The sequence below is a fragment of the Silurus aristotelis genome (genome assembly GCF_946808225.1).
Source record: "Silurus aristotelis genome assembly, chromosome: 9".
Taxonomy (NCBI): Eukaryota; Metazoa; Chordata; class Actinopteri; order Siluriformes; family Siluridae; genus Silurus; species Silurus aristotelis.
The window spans coordinates 27,779,547-27,795,941 of NC_139582.1; the positions used below are offsets into that span (position 1 = coordinate 27,779,547).

The following is a 16,395-nucleotide window of genomic DNA, read 5'->3' on the forward strand; positions in this document are numbered from 1 at the left end:
CGAGCTCTGTGAGTCTGGCGAGGAACGTGGATTTTACAATTTCCCGATTTTGAGTGCACCGTGTTCTCAGATGCCTTGTACAAAAAAACACCATCTTTATTCCCCTAATCATAATTTCTTTTTATGTTAATTGGTCTGGATTTTTTTTTTTTTTTATAGAATTGTTTTGTATTAATATAAATTTTTTTTGTAATAAAAAGTTGACAAAGTGTTTTAGCCGCGGTTTTAAAATGAATTCATGGTTAGAGATTTAAGTTTGGATTCCGGGTAGGTTTTAGAGTTGAGAGAGACTCATGGGCAAATACAGGACTTTCTCAGAATCGAGAATCCTATACCCAAAGAGCTCGTGTCCTGTTTTTGCCCTGATTGTCGGTTCGCTTGTGCCGAAATAAGAAACGGGGCCGATATTCAGATGACCCGCTCCTGCTGAGCCCGAGGGGATTACGAAGAGCGTAGTTCCCCTTCTCCGACTTGCTCCGCGGGCTGTTTTTGGCGCGCAGAGCAGCGGCGGGGGACTCGGGGAGCTTCAGAGGAGCTTTAACGTCGATGGAGGAGAGAGCGAGATCAAGGCTGGCGAGCGAGAGCGCCGGGTCCTGCGAGAGCTGAACTGGAAGGCGAACCAAAGCGCCCGCGTTTCAGCTCGCCGAGGCTGTTTTTAGGCCCCGCGCCTTGGGGGAGGGAAGGGGGAGGGAAGGGGTGTTTGGGGTTCGACTGAAGAAATCAATTCGCTTCCCTCGATGAAATGCAGCCATCCCATAATTATCCCATAGGAAGCCGTGGAGGATGGAAATCTCGGAATATACAATGAGGATATTCCCGGGTATTGGCTCGCTTGTGTCACTTGCCTAGTTTTGCTACACACACACACACACACACACACACACACACACACACACACACACACACACACACACACACACACACAGTCAAGACCTCCCCTACAAACCACATGCCCACCCATTTACCTACATACAAGCCATTTCTCTCCACTCGCACACCCTCACTCTCCTCCTACACCTTGTTTTTTACCAAAAATCCTCTGCTTCAGTTTAAGCATTGCTGTATATATATATATATATATATATATATATATATATATATATATATATATATATATATATATATATATATATATATGTGTGTGTGCATGAGTGTGTGTGTGTGTGCACATCAGAAGCCTGGCTTTAGTGCTTAGGGCCAGCTAGATACGAAAAGTCTCTCATTGATCCCCGGCTCGGCCAGAAATGCCAAACAGGAATCAAACCCTCACCTCGAAGCAGTGCACGGTGGGAAAAATCGATGCCAAGCTGACAGACCAGGCAGTCTGTTAACACTGCACCCTTCAGGGACTCCGCTCCATCCTTCAGCATTGTGTGTGTGTGTGTGTGTGTGTGTGTGTGTGGGTTGGAAAGACCGAGCTGAAGCCCGAGGCCGCGATGTTATTGGTCCTACACGCTAACTGGACAGCTTTTATTGCCTTCTCTGTTTGCGGCGGGCGTCCCGGCAGAACGCGGCCCGGTCGGCGGAAGTTAAGTCGGCTTGTAAAAGGGAACGTTAGGCAAATGCGTATTTAATGAAAGGTCTCGGGCGATCGCTTTCGCGCTGAATCAACGTGGAAAGTGGGCCATGAGACGAGGCGCTGCTTGATTAGGGTTCTGCGCAAGAGGCTAGAAGGTTCTGGGTTTGAAGATCTCGGTTCTGTGCTGGGTTCAGCCTCACTTCTAGAGTCTGGAGTTTCTTCATCCTTTATTCCTCTCGAAAAATGTTCTGCTTGATGTTAAACTGACGCTCAACCGTATGTTGCTGATGAGTAGATACACCAAGTGCACGCTCGGCCCTGATTGGTGGATCGCTGCGTGTTTGACAGGGTGCAGTTTTTTTTTGCAGTCTCGCCGTCCGACTAACGATTGGTTAATAGCTGTTGTTTTGTTCGGAATTTCATTTAGCATAAACCGCACCAAAGATTAGAGATCACAAAGACCCCCTCCCCCACCCCCCAAAACCACCACCATCACCTTCCCCCATTTTGATACTGGATGTGAAAAGAGACTGAAGCTCTTGACCTGTATCTGCATGATTTCTTTTTTTTTTTTTTGCACATTTTAATGCTGCTGCATGAGTGTATTATAAAAGTGGCAGGTGAGAGTATGCTTTTGTCGTTATCTGCGAGGAGAAATCCACTAGTTCAGTGGAAAACCATCAGACAGCTACTTGAGTCGAGTGCTACAGGAGTAGCCCCCCAATTCCCCCCCCCCCCCCAAATGATCAATTATCTGAGAAGATATTTTTAAACCTTTGTGACGATCTGCACTGTGCTCTGTTTTAAAGCGTGTTACTGGTTACAGAATTTTATTATAACATTCCATCAGGGTCAATAATTGAGTTTTTCTTACCTATTCAATTTGTAACCTTTTTTTTTTTTTTTTTTTAAAGGTAAACAGAGATCGGGAACAAACGAATAAGGCAGAGGTAAGCGTGTGTATATGGCAATACTTGGCAACCAAATCATACTACAAGAAAGTACACAATAGAGGTTTCGAGTCCGCTGATCTTTTCCACCTTGGTGGGTGTTTTGGAGCTCTGTGCCATCCGTCTTTTTCGAGTCGGTTCTCTCCGAGTGAAGGTAAGGATTTACTTTTTATTTCTCTCCACTGGGTCGAATTCTACCGCAGGGTCGTCTCTTGTCACCCACGTGCCCCTTTCACACGTGCTTTGCATTGTAGGGTCTGCCACGCAAGCTGGATTTACACACAATAACTTGTATTTCAGTCCTTTCACTCTTTCATGCTACGCAGAGTGGCTGCAAAACTGGACCCCCAGCAGTGTCAAAGCCATACCTCTGGACCATAGAACCATCTAAAGTTTCGATTTTTGAGAGATTCTAAATGCTAAGCTGCCCGACTTAGAATTAGCATACGGCGAAGCCCTGATAGAAGTCTGAACCGTAGTTACTTTCCAGGTGGATTTATCATCCTGGCAACGCTCACGGCTCCGGCAAAATCAATAATTCAGGAGCTGAGACTGTAAAAACTCGGAGGCCTTCGACAAGCCCTCCTGTGTCACCTCTATGACCGCTTCACCTCCAGCTTCCTTATCAGAGGAGCACATAGAGGCCTACGGTCCTTTTCTACAAGATTCTCCCAGGCTCGTTTTGACCTTCCAGTTGAACCTGGCCTCAGGAGCATCTTAAAAAGTTGGCCTATGGAAGCGCTAAAGCCCCCCCTAACAACAAGCCATGACAGTGACGGGAACAAGGTGACCGTGTAGAATGAATCTGGTCCTTGTTTCTTCTTTGCTCGGACTCGTGTTGTCGCCAAGATACTACTTGTATTTGCGGGTTCTTTCTGTATCGGATCTGCACGATACTTTTCAGGTTGTGCCTCCTCTTAGCTATTTAACTTCTCGATTCCGTATTAGACACGCGCACGTGTGTGTGTGTGTTTTAGACTCACCTGTTTGAGAGGCAGCTGTGCCAGCCAGGTGTTGTCGAGAATCTCTTTGCGGTGTGTGTGCGGCGCGTCCCGTACGCGCAGATACAGCTGGCGCGCGTTAAGGCCGCAGCTCTGACACACCCCTTGCTCCGTCTCAAGCACGCGGGAGCGGGCGTAGCCGCGGCTGGAGCGCAGCTGCAGCTCCTCCATGCAGCCAGCGCTGCAGAATCCGCCTGCCCAGCCCGAGGTCTCCACGCTGGGTTTCTGGCAGGACAAACAGAGCGGCGTGCCTCCCGCGTCCAGGGCTTGCAAATATCCCGTGTCTGCTTCCGACTCCCTGCATACACAGAAAGCGCACGGGTACTTTGTATGGTTTAACTTGGCGGTCAGGGCGGCGTACCAATCTAACGGTCCGGTTACAGCGATCCTGTAGCAGCATTTGTATTTTTAACTGTGACTTTCTTCTGTTCACATACTTTTCTGCTCACTACATTTGTAAAGAGTAATTGTTACTGTGGTTAATACGTTACTGTAGTTGTTTCTCTTCAACGAGGCATTTCGAGCCGCAAACCTGCCACTGTTTTTTTTTTTTTTTTGGTTTGTTTTCCTCAATCCCAGATACGTGCGATTGGTTGAAAAAAAAAACCCTCCCTAAACTGTTTCCCGAGCGCGTTCTCTCAGCACCACACAGAATACAGATTCACATGGCAGAGGTAGAGCTGCATCTGTCTCCAGGAAGATGCAGCTCTACCTCTGCCATGTCAATCTGTATTTTATTGTTAAATTTTTTTCTATTGCATCGTATCGTATCGCGTTGCGTTGAATCGGAACCGGATTGCGCTGCATCCTGATCGGGGTAATTCGTATCGCGTCTTCCGCCTAATATATCGTTAGTTTAGTTAGATGAGCGTTGTTCGAAATCACAGGAAGCATGTGACCTGTGCTTTCAGTCTTCACCCGACGCTTTTTTCCATCCTGCGTCCTCGAAGCGCTGATCTGGATTCGGATTTGTCTCCTTTTTATGTGTTAAAAAGCTAAAACCGCAGTCCTCCATCAAGATGTACAACTGAACAAGGCCCTAGTAAGAGCTGTAAGAGTGTGGGCGGGCGAGAAACCGAGTGAGCGGGCTGGCGAGAGAGGGAGTGGGCGAAAGCGTGAGTGCTTGTTGGGGGCTTTTCTGCGCCAAGAGCGAAGGTGCTTATGGTGCTGAACTTTATCTGTAAAACCACCGCTGATGGGCTTCACAGCAAACACACATCTCTCCCCCTCTTCAGTTCATCATGTCCCTCTTTCCCTTCCTCCCTCTCTCTCTCTCTCTCTCTCTCTTCCATCCATCTCTATTGCACTTTTTCTTTATCTCTGTGTCTCTTTTTCCCTCCTTTAACTGGCTTCAAAATAATATTAATGATAAAAATAAATAAATAAAACTCCCAGACGGTCCTTGGCGAGTCCTAATTTTCTTTCCCCGGTTTCCATGGTAACGTCGGCGCGCGGGTGCGCGTGTTTGCTTTTCAGGCGCTGGATTAAACCCTTATCCTGTGTGCTAAGCATTCTCCAGCATTTTCCCCAACACACACACACACACACACACACACACAGGGTTTAGAAGGCCAGACAGTCTACCACTACACACATAATTACACACGGAAATGTGCTTTTGAAATAAATTGAGTGCTGTGCAATTTTTTTTGCCCACCATTGCAAATTTATAAATATGTAACTGTCGGTTTCAGTCCCTGCTCTGCCCAGACCCACGCAGTAATATGATGAGCAGAAAGCCAAGATAAATATATATATCTATATATCTATATTTTTCTATATATATATAAAAATTCTCATTAATTCTTTCATTAAATTTTTGGGTCTGGACACACCTGGGGTGCGGTCGTGGCGAGTGTGGCGGAGAAAATGATAAAAGAGAGGCGAGGAGAGAAAGAGGGAGGTAAATAAGGATATGAAAGTGTATTTATATGCTACCGAGTGCGGTGTGTATCAGCTGGGGAGCTGAAACTCGGTGCGGCGGAGCTGAAGGTGTCTGATCAGAGCTTCGCTAACAAACTTAGTGGAATAGTAAGCAGCTGTCACATATAATCTCAAAATCTGTCGTGGACTTGACAGTGTGTGTGTGCGCGCGCGCTCGCGGGGTGTCCGTTTCGCTTGTGTATACTGTATACGTTGCTGATTTAGTGAATAACTTGGGGATGATGTCTGACAGATTGAAATATTTTTTCACACTATAAAGATATAAAACATACTGGAAGAATATCTTTTTTTTTTCCCCCCTGGAATTGAAATGAGCTAGAAAGAGAAACGGATAAACCACAGGACCACTGCTGACTTGCTATTATTTGGGAAAAGGCACAGCAGGGCTTTTGGGGATTTAAACATCTCGGTGGCACTGTCGAGTTAATTAATCCACCAACCGCTGACACGTGATGGACCGATGGAGTGCGCGTGTCTAATAAAGCGGCCGGTAGGTGTTTAAGGGAGGCGCAGTAAAGCTGCGTGTCGACGCGACACGCTCCGAACATGCCGCTAGCGTGTCGGTGTCGCCGCTGTTCTCAGAAAGGCGGCAGATCTGATCCAGTCCCCTAATTATTATTATTTGTTTTAATAGCATTGGCTAGACAATGCAACAGCTACCTGTCAGGGCACTTCACATACACAGTCATTATAATCATGCTGTGCTTTGTAGACTGTGTGTGTGTGTGTGTGTGTGTGTTTATTTGACATACTTATCAGCTTGACTGCATGGTTTCATAATAAATGTCTTCAAGGAGGAAGAGTTGTCCTTGTTGATGGAGCGTACGGTCCCTCCCTCTCTCTGAGCTGCACTCAGGGACGTCTGAGCCACTTCCTGCTTTGAGAGATACCTGAGACAAAAAACAAGAGAGATGGAAGGATTCCAAGGATATAAGTAAGTATCTATCTATCTGTCTTGTCTGTCTGTCCTCAAATTTAGCCACAATCACTAAGACGGCCAGGTCTCGCCTTTTTCATTAGGACTGAAAGGCACAGAGGCCACACCTCCTTTATTGAGTCTGAAAGCCTGAGAGGCCATGCCTCCATTATTGAGACTGAAAGGCACAGAGGTCACGCCTCCATTATTGAGTCTGAAAGGCACAGAGGCCACGCCTCCTTTATTGAGTCTGAAAGGCACAGAGGCCACGCCTCCTTTATTGAGTCTGAAAGGCACAGAGGCCACGCCTCCTTTATTGAGTCTGAAAGGCACAGAGGCCACGCCTCCTTTATTGAGTCTGAAAGGCACAGAGGCCACGCCTCCTTTATTGAGTCTGAAAGGCACAGAGGCCACGCCTCCTTTATTGAGTCTGAAAGGCACAGAGGCCACGCCTCCTTTATTGAGTCTGAAAGGCACAGAGGCCGTACTATGACAAATTTTTGCATGCTTTTATTTTATAACCAAAAAAACCCCTAAACATTTAAAATGTATATGCTCAATTTGGATGTTTCTGTAACACGGCTTTGTTACAATGTTGCACAAAAGAAATCAAAGTGTATTGATTTATTAAGATTTTTCTAACATCGTCACATCAACCTGCTCCTGTATTAACAAAGTGCTGATCCAGCAGCAGCCCTTATTTATATACATGGCCTCATAAGATCCGTCTTCAGGCTTCTAGTGTATATAAGAACTATTTGTGTGTGTGTGTGTGTGTGTGTAAAAGAGAGAATTCGGCAAAAGAAAATCACAGAGACGACTTCAGGTAAATCCAACTAAGAGTGACAGCCAGCGGCATGAAAGAGAGGCAGAGAGAAAGAGAAACGTGTGATTGGAGAAATAAACATTGGTGGATGGACGCAGTGCAAACAGATGGAGCGAAAGATTGAGCTAGAATGGACACTGACAGAGGGAGAATGAGGGAGAGTGAGAGAGAGTGAGACGGAGCAGGAAAAAACACGGAGGAACAGAAAAGACTGACAAGGCCAGAGCTGAAGAAATGGAAGTACGCTTATAAGTGAGCAGATGGGCAATGAGAGAGAGTGGGGGGATATGGAGAGGGACAGAGGGGCAGAAAGGAGAGAGAAGGAAAAGGGGGGGGGGGAGAGAAAGAGAGTGAGGAGAGAGAAAGAAAGAAAAGGAGAAAGGGATGAGCAAGAGAATTGGAAAGTGGGGAGAAAGGGTAGAGAGAATCCTGAATTTTAAAGGAGAGGGAGAAAAAGAAAAAGGGGGGATAGATAGAGGGAAAGGGGGAAAATGAGAGAGAGATGGAGAGAGGGAAAGAGGGGGAGAAAGGAGAGAGAGAGAAGGAAAGTGGGGGAAAAGAAGAGAAAGATAGATATGGGGAGAAAAGAGAGAGAGAGAGAGAGAGAGAGAGAGAGAGAGAGAGAGAGAGAGAGAGAGAGAGAGAGAGAGAGATAAACGGAGGAGAAGAATGGGGAGAGGGACAGTGGGGGGGGGATGAGAGATTTGTATAGAGAGAGGAGTGAGAGATTTGTATAGAGAGAGGAGTAAGAGATGGAAAGAGAAGGAGAGAGATGGGGAAAGAGAACATTTAGAATTTTGATAGAGAGAGATGGAGAGGGAATGAGGGGGAGGAAAGAAAGATGGAGATGTGGAAGGAGAGAGAGAGAGAGAGAGAGAGAGAGAGAGAGAGAGAGAGAGAGAGAGAGAGAGAGAGAGAGAGCAAGCAATAAAGAGAGCAAAAGGGGGGGGAAAGAGAGATGGAGAAATGGGGCATAAATGCAAAAAATAAGAGACAGTAAAAGACAAAAGTATATTGTGTGTGTGTGTGTGTGTGTGTGTGTGTGTGTCTGTTCCTGCCTCTTGGTGCTACTGTGCCGGCGCTGTGTGTGCATCAGCTCATCCACAAGCAGCATGGGGTTTTGAAAGACTCTGCCACTCTTCCTCACCATCCTTTGCTTCATCGCAGTCAGAAAGCTCCACTCGCGCACAAAACGCACCAACTACACACACACACACACACACACACACACACACACACACACACACACACACACAGATCAACATTATTGTTCATCTGTATCAGTAATATACAGTAGTGTACACATGATATACACTGTTATTTTATATATCTCTCCCTAAAACACACACACACACACACACACACACACACACACACACACACACACACACACACACACACACACACACACACACACACACACACACACTTACATGTCTTCGGTTCTCAGTGTGACTAAACTCTGGAGGCAAGTCATCCCAGTTCTGTAGTCTGATATCCAACGGAACAAAGTTGCAGTTGAGTGGGAGGCCACCCTAAAATATCACACACACACACACACACTCTTTTACTTAAAAACAAAAAGTAAAGGGAACTAACCAGCATCAATCGAGATGCTTTTCTGCTCATCACTGGTGTAAAAAGTGGTTGAGATCTCAATCCAGTCTGGTTGTTCTCCTCTGATCATCAGCATGGTGTAGAACTGATGCTCACTGGAGGTTAGATATGCTTTACATGAAGTGGAAGTTCTCGTTATAGAGCTCTGACCTTAACCCTATTGACCAATGAATTGGCACCACAGGCTTTACAAACACAATCCAAAATCTAGTGTAAACATCTTCCCAGAAGAGTGGAGATTATTATCAGAAGTTGACCGATTTATTTTTTCTGATTAATCGGCATCGACAGCTAATTGTTAGAACTATCGGCAAAAATTCATACCGATAGTTTTTCCGGGTTGCGTTTTACAGTACGAGATAGGCCTCTAGTGGCGAAATGCTGATGCCACGTTAATTTATTTGAAGTGGGTTTTTTTTGGTTTTTTTTTGGATGTAACTGTTTTTATATATTGTTAGTTAAAATTTTTGTTTCAGAATGAATGAATCTTATTTTTCTCTAGATTTATGAATATAATTCATATATTCATATTTATTTTATTTAGCACATTTTCATGATTCAGTACTGTTTCTTTTTTGGGGGGTTTTTGTAACCGTTATGTTTGGGGTTTTTTCCATTTGAAAAACTATCGCTCGATGATCCGGTCATCTGTAAGTACGATCCAGTCTAGCTAAATGGGCACTAAATGCTGAATAGGACGTCCAGAAAATATCACGTATCCCCTTTATGATCAGGTGTTCACAAACGTTTGTCCATAGTGTATTTTATTGTGCTTTGCTTTGTTTTATACTTGTCACATGTACTTCAGAGCACATTAAAATTCTTTCTCAGTCATGATACATTGTCCCTGGAGCACAGAGGGTTAAGGGCCTTGCTCAAGGGTCCCCTATAGTGGCAGCTTGGCGATACCAGGGCCCTGAGGTGGATGTGTGTGGTTTAGACATGAACTCGGCGTACACACACACACACACACACACACCCCGACACACACACACACACCGACACACAAGTCCTCCCTGTGTGAAATTTCCCTATTGTCACTTGAAACACTTGAGTCTTTGTGTTTAGTATGAATCGCTAAATAGTCTCTAATTCGCGTGAAAATATTTTCCCCGAGTTAAAACCCTGCGTCCCGAGATCCCGACACGAGTCTGATGGCGTGAATTAGCGCAAGCTGATCCGATCACACTTCCTTGCGCGAAAACTTAAGGACGTTACACTGTCTGTGGAGCTTTGCTTTCCTTTGTTATTATCAGATGTTATACCTGCTGCATAATCTTCTTCCCTCCCTCCCTTCGCCTGTCTCACTATTTCTCATTCTCAGTCATTCATTTTCGCTCTAGCCTCACACCCTCACACCCGCCGCCGCACCAGGCTCTGCCCGTGGCCGCATCATCCATCACTGCCGAGCCCAAATAGCCAGAGGAGAAGGTCTTATTAAATATCTAACTCCGCTAATATTTCTCAATCTGAGTCAACCAGGGGACTTTTCACGCTCGTATTTGCCGGCGTTTAAAAGCGGCGCGCAATTTCGTTTCATTTTGTCGAGAGAGTGGAGAGAAAACGCAGCCGAACTCATTAATCTGGTCTGGATCGGATTCTCAGTGTAAAGAGGAATCACTATTGCTAAATGAGCCTGCCCACTTGTGTGTGTGTGTGTTACCTTGCTGTAAATGTAGATCCTATCAGTATTTTTGCTGGCGCAGAACTTCAGGCTGTCATACACAGGCAGAGAGTCGTCTGCGCTCTCCGACTCGCGGGCATCATTAGCTACAGGGGGAGAAGGAGGGATGATCATTACTGCCTGTGCCTCAATCAAGAAAAGGTCAGCAGGGAGGGAAAGGAAGGAGGGGGAAAGGGAAAATAAAGAAATAAATAAATAACGAGATGAGCGCTGTATTCATCCGCCAGCTCGTCCCTCATCCTCTTGTTCATTAACAGTAGGGAGATTTTTAGCCACAGGGCGCGCCGGTACACCTCTCCTGGCCGTGAAGGACTACAATCAGGTCCTGAAAATCAGCACGCTTTTGTACACCGGGTTACTATAGAAACGCCGAATGCGCTCTGTAAACCTTTCCACCACCAGAAGTCGCCACCGTTGGTCGACCAATCGTACGCCGGGGCTCCGACGGCACTTATGTAACGTTCTATGAAAGAGGGAAAATGCAATACAGCCCCGTTCTGAAAATTCGGGTTCGAGTTTAAAAAAAAAGAACAACATTTACAAAAAATTCCCGAAAAATCTAAACCCTCACTGATTGATTTGATCGTTTAAACACTAGCTCTCAATCCTTATTCTTAGCTTTTTGAAAAGGAAAAAAAAAGGTGAAAAATCCAGGCAACACTGTTCTAACCATTGCACAAGTTTTGAGTTCCGATTCGAGCATCCTTTGATATTGTAAAACCCGATCCATGACTGACACCTGCCGCGTATATGCTAATAAACGAGCGTTTCGATTCGTCGTATCTGCTGGAGAAACTACTGCTATAGACGTGTCTGTGTGGCCGATGCCCAGCCATTAGCTGCAGCTCACTGCAGAAGACAGCCGCTCCTCGGGAGGGAACGACACCACACACGGGGCTGTCAAAGTGTGAAAACGCAGGGTTTCAGAACAAAAACAGCTGGTTATTTTTAGGACTCGACATGCAGCTGGCTGCTGCAGTGCGTGTGCTGGGGGTTGGTGTGTGTTGTTTTCTCCCTCTTTCTCAAAACCACATTTTCTCATTATCATGGAGAATGCAGCAGGATATATACATATTATATATATATATATAAAGGACTTTTTTTTGTACTGCTGCAGATTTAATTCATTAAATTTTTAGGAGGCTGTTTATCCTGCGTATATCTGTAGTGAACTTTCAAGCGATCCTCAAGAATTCATGAATGTGGCATGTTGATTCACTGTGGATTCACGGGGCATCATGTAAACACGGGGCAATTTCAAGTATCCAGTCCATCTTCTGGCATGGACCTCTATTTTTTTTCAAATTTTTTTTTGAGGTGCTGATTGTTGTGGGCGGAGTCTGGTCACCGGGCTGACGGCATGCGGTGCCGATCTCGTGCGGATACGTGACGTGAACCCCCGAATGAATCTCGGGGATGGGTTTCACTAGTGTGAACTAAACTTACCCCTGGAAGGAGTGTCTGCAGGATCTCCGTGTGGTCCTGGATCCTTTCCTTCCTCTTTCTTTCCCGCATGGCTCGGTGTTTTGGGAGTGCTGTCGTCTTCTTCCGAGTCAGGAAGAGTGAGGCAGGGGCTGGAGACGGAGAGAGAGGCGGAAGGGGAGGGAGGCGCAGGGGGGCTGTGAGCTGAGGGAGGAAAGGAGGTAGAGAAAAGGGGGTAAAATAATAAAGCAAAAATTGTAGATTTATACAGTAAGCAGCTCTGGGCATAGTCATAAAAGGTTATTTTATTTATATATAATATTTCGCTCATGAGATTTGGACCGATTTGCCACAGACCACAGACACTGTTCTGGCAGCAGTCATGAATAACATTTGGGCCATAATTAATGTTGGAGTTGTTAGTACATCGAGACTGAGCGTGGAACAGATGCTGTGTGTGTGGGTGTGTGTGTGTGTGTGGGTGTGTGTGTGTGTGAAGGATGGGCTTCAAGTCTGTCTAATGCACAGTGTGGGTCGTCCATACGGCAGAGCGTAGACACGCTGAGAAAAAAAGATGACGAGCTCATTGAGAGCAGCGTTACTCTTTCATTTCCTTTCAGAAATCTTTCACTCGTCTTCCGCATGCGACTTCGGAGCCTGGAAAAGGATTCGTTTGATCCCGTCTTCACTCCTCTCACTCGTGTCGCTCTTTTTTTTTTTTATTCTCTTCTCTAACTTTTTTTGTCTCTTTGTCCTTCATCTCTCTCACGCACAGTCTCCGCCACTGGTCCTCGTTCTCTTTGTCTCTGTCCTCCGCTCTTTCAGTTCCTCATTCGCTCCATCTCTGTCTCTCTTGGAGACTCGGCCTGTGTCTATGCCGGTGTCGTGTCTCTTGCTGCGTCTCACCCTCTCTACCTCTCGGTTCCTGCATATCTCTTTCCAGGTCTCATTCTCGCGGCTTCCATCTTTCTCTCTTGGTTTCCTAGGGACGGAAATAACTTCATAAAAAATGTTTCTAGCCGAGAGATGTGAGAGGAAGCTACACATACCAGCATTGCTTTCTTGGAAACTGCAGTGATTGGTTACCAAGAATGCTGTTCCAGAGACATGTCCTACACGGAGGGGAAAAACATGATGTCCCTCTTCTTTCTAATCTATGCTGCTGCTGCTGTGTGTGATTTCTCTCTCTCTCTCTCTCTCTCTCTCTCTCTCTCTCTCTCTCTCTCTCTCTCTCTATATATATATATATATATATATATATATATATATATATATATATATATTAGATACACACACACACACACACACACACACACACACATATTTGCATGACACCACCTGTGGCTTGATTATCTGAATGGATAGACAGGTAGTGGCTCGATATTCATAATCAATAGCCACTTCACACTGTGGCCTCTTTTCTCCTCTCGCTATTTGCCTCTGCCTCCCTCTGTGCCTCTTTCACCTCTCCTCGCACCTTTTCACTCAGTCAAAGGTCAACCTCGCACCGAGCTGCCGAAATGTCACCTGTGCGTTCGTGCTGCCGATGCTCAGACGAGACAAAAGAGTCCGGGGTTAAACCGGACTGTTATATCCGCACCGTTCATTTAGCATTGGGATTATGAACCATGTCTGCAGTTTGAAATGAGGCCCAAGTGCTCGAGTCCCTGAGGATATCATTATTCCTCAGTACTACAGAAGGATTTTATATACAGGTAGTCCCCGAGTTACGGCGGTTCCACTAACGATTTTTTGATCTTACGATAGCGATACGTTTTGCATGGCAACCGTATTTTTTTCGTATCAAAACCGCTGTTTTGCTAAATTATGTAGTGTAACATATATTACAGTGTACTTCCTCATACTGATCACCATTTATTAAAGACTCCTGGGGGGGGTCAAGGCCATGTCTGTGTGTGTCCGTGTACATAACTGAGGCTGATGCTTGATCTCGATGCATCGCCCACGATACATTTAAGATGCAGTGCAGATTTCGGTTCAATTCAGCGCAATACGGTGCAAAGGAAAATGATGCGCTGCAATTCAATATGGAACAGACGGCAATCAATTTACTGAGGTGCCTTCTGACTTTCTAACGCACGGCCGAAGTGTTTATGTATGAGGATAAAAGCAAACCTGTTTAAAAAAAATTATTAATTATCCAGAAGAGACAAATGTACATGCATCCATTCTGCATGTAGGCCACTGTAATTAACAGAAGCCTATAGGAATGGTCGACGATTCGGACAAATGTAGAATCTCGCTGAAGTGTGAGCTCCCAAACCAGAAATAGAGAAACTAGAACACCTGAATATAAGTGCGAGAAGGGGAGCGGACGTGACGGGCGATATGTCTCGCGGGCAGAGCAGAGATGACGTTTTTGTCCTGCTTTGAGGTTGATGGTCCATATTGTGTTTTTTTTTTTTTTTTTCTATTTTAAGAGCCTGAGGGGAGAACATAGTCTTGAGTTATAGTTTCTCTACTGACGTGTCACTGTGCCTGAACTTTAAATATAAAAAAGACAAAAAATCTGCGGGACGAAAAAAAAAAAAAAAAAAAAAAAAACACGCAAAACTAAATACAGATGTTCATCATCGGACAAGCATCAGTCAGTATGACGTTATCCTGCATCTGTCAGCTCATGTATGTGGAAGAGGGCAGACAGCATGAGATGTGATGCTGCATGAGAAGCACTTCCTGGATGCCAGATGTCATGTTATAGGGAAGGAAGGGTTAATGAGATGGACTTGGCAATTCTGAGAAAACCGAGCCACCTTTTTTTTTTTTCTTTGCAGTTTTGTGTTTACGGCTCGTTTAAGGGAACAAATTTCTTTTAATTATGGAAACGTTCCAGGCGAAGCAAAGACGCATCATTACTGTATATGAATGGTCATGTGATGCTGAGTACTTGCGTGTGCGTGTGCGTACCTTTCTGAGCTCGCGGCGTCTCGCACATTCCGCAGCGCAGCAGCAGGCCGCTGTTGGAGAACGTACAGAGCGGGCAGCTCCACCTCTGGCTGTGGCGGGGGGTTTGAGGTCCTGCCGAGAGCCCGCGTGGTGTGGTGAGAGTCATCGTGGGACTTCGCTTCCCCCCGTGTCGAGACAATGGAGAGGCCTGTTTCAAACGTTTCACCTGGGGACGAAAATCCTCCTCTTGATTGGCTGAATCAGGGCTGCGGCAATGGGGGCTTTGATTGGTTCCCCGCTGCTCTCGTGAAGGTGTACGCGGAGAGCTGGTGATGGACGCGTCGTCCGTTTTCTTCCTCTTTTTGTCCGAGGCGGGGGAGAAAAAGTTGCGGATGTCGTGCTGTTTGTCTTTCTCGAACTGAAAGTGGAAACGAAATGGGAATGAGGGAAATCATTGTCATGTGCACGTACAGGAACATTGACGAGTTTCAGTGAATAATAACGCAAACATATGGTCCCTATTACGTCTTTAGAATTGCAGTCACGTGATCCGCTGTCTCATCGGCAGGTCTAGAGTCCAGAGAGCACAGGAGGGCGACACATGGAGACTTACGTGCGAGAAGAAGACGCCGTCTTTCTCGTCCGCGGCATCGCCGACGTTGCTGTCGCTCGGCGTCCAGGCCTGAGCGAAGTTCAGAAAATCCCATTTCTCCTTATCCGCCTCCTCCGCTCTCAGGTATTCCTTCCTTCCGTTCAGTGTACTTCCTGTCACGCTTTCCTGATCAATAACAGCAAATCGGTCATTGGTTCTCAAACACACGGCCTCCTGAAGTAGATCTAATTAGGAACACTTCTAGATCATGTCCCTGTAATGGGTCGGGGTGGAAGATCTGGAGTGGCCTGCTGTAGAGCCCTAGCGGAACCGGACAGCGCAAAATCTCATATCGACGTGTCCACAAACTTTTGTCTGTACAGTGTATTATTGCTGATCTAAAACTAAAAAGGAATAGTTGTTTACATGGAACGCTTGTTGAATGCTGTTTAGGAATCTAGGGACATTTTTTTTTAATGCTTAGTAACTATACAGACTAATTTGGCCAATCCGCTTCAAGAGGAGTTACGGATTGAGTTCAGACGCACTTGGACACTCGGCGATATGATACGCTCCAATTGCATTCCTCCTTGTGCGTAATTCGCTTTGGATAAAAGCCTCTGCCAGATAAGTAGGCGCAAATGTAAATTCGGCGCTCGCTGCTGCTACGTAACGATCCGGTAAAGTGTCTTACGGGAACGCGTAATCGCTTTTCGACCTTTTTCGCCCGTTATCTCGGCAGATTAAAACGGGATTTATTTTTTTTGGCATAAAGCAGGCTGTAATTATACCTTCAGACAAGATGAAAGAAAATGCTTCTAAACAGTGCCATCAGGTGGAACCGCAAACATGGGACAGGGCGTGTTTTTATTTATTTATTTAAATATTGTGTATATAATACGGATAAGAATGCTGCTATGAATACGTGACGCGCTCTTCAAACTACATTTGTAATTCAGATGGGCATCGCGAGATTATACGATAAGTCACAATTGGTGTTTTAACACATGGCGGGAA

General features: G+C 45.6%; 1 protein-coding gene and 1 long non-coding RNA gene across 4 annotated transcripts in view; one reads left to right on the plus strand and one right to left on the minus strand.

The window, feature by feature from the left end:
• Window positions 1-16,395, minus strand: part of zranb3 (zinc finger, RAN-binding domain containing 3) — a 59,912-nt gene that overhangs the window by 17,983 nt on the left and 25,534 nt on the right. For all 3 annotated transcript variants that reach the window (XM_083550635.1, XM_083550633.1, XM_083550634.1), the window contains 8 exons: window positions 15,400-15,564; window positions 14,808-15,204; window positions 11,904-12,083; window positions 10,437-10,543; window positions 8,590-8,691; window positions 8,215-8,357; window positions 6,167-6,304; window positions 3,453-3,768 (listed from right to left, as the gene is read on the minus strand). In XM_083550635.1, coding sequence (XP_083406761.1) covers window positions 3,453-3,768; window positions 6,167-6,304; window positions 8,215-8,357; window positions 8,590-8,691; window positions 10,437-10,543; window positions 11,904-12,083; window positions 14,808-15,204; window positions 15,400-15,564 — 1,548 coding nt within the window. The remainder of the gene's footprint in view (window positions 1-3,452; window positions 3,769-6,166; window positions 6,305-8,214; window positions 8,358-8,589; window positions 8,692-10,436; window positions 10,544-11,903; window positions 12,084-14,807; window positions 15,205-15,399; window positions 15,565-16,395) is intronic.
• Window positions 6,219-16,395, plus strand: part of LOC310731239 — a 34,444-nt gene continuing 24,267 nt past the window's right edge. The window contains exon 1 of the long non-coding RNA XR_014535114.1: window positions 6,219-6,348. This is a non-coding gene — a long non-coding RNA (uncharacterized lncRNA). The remainder of the gene's footprint in view (window positions 6,349-16,395) is intronic.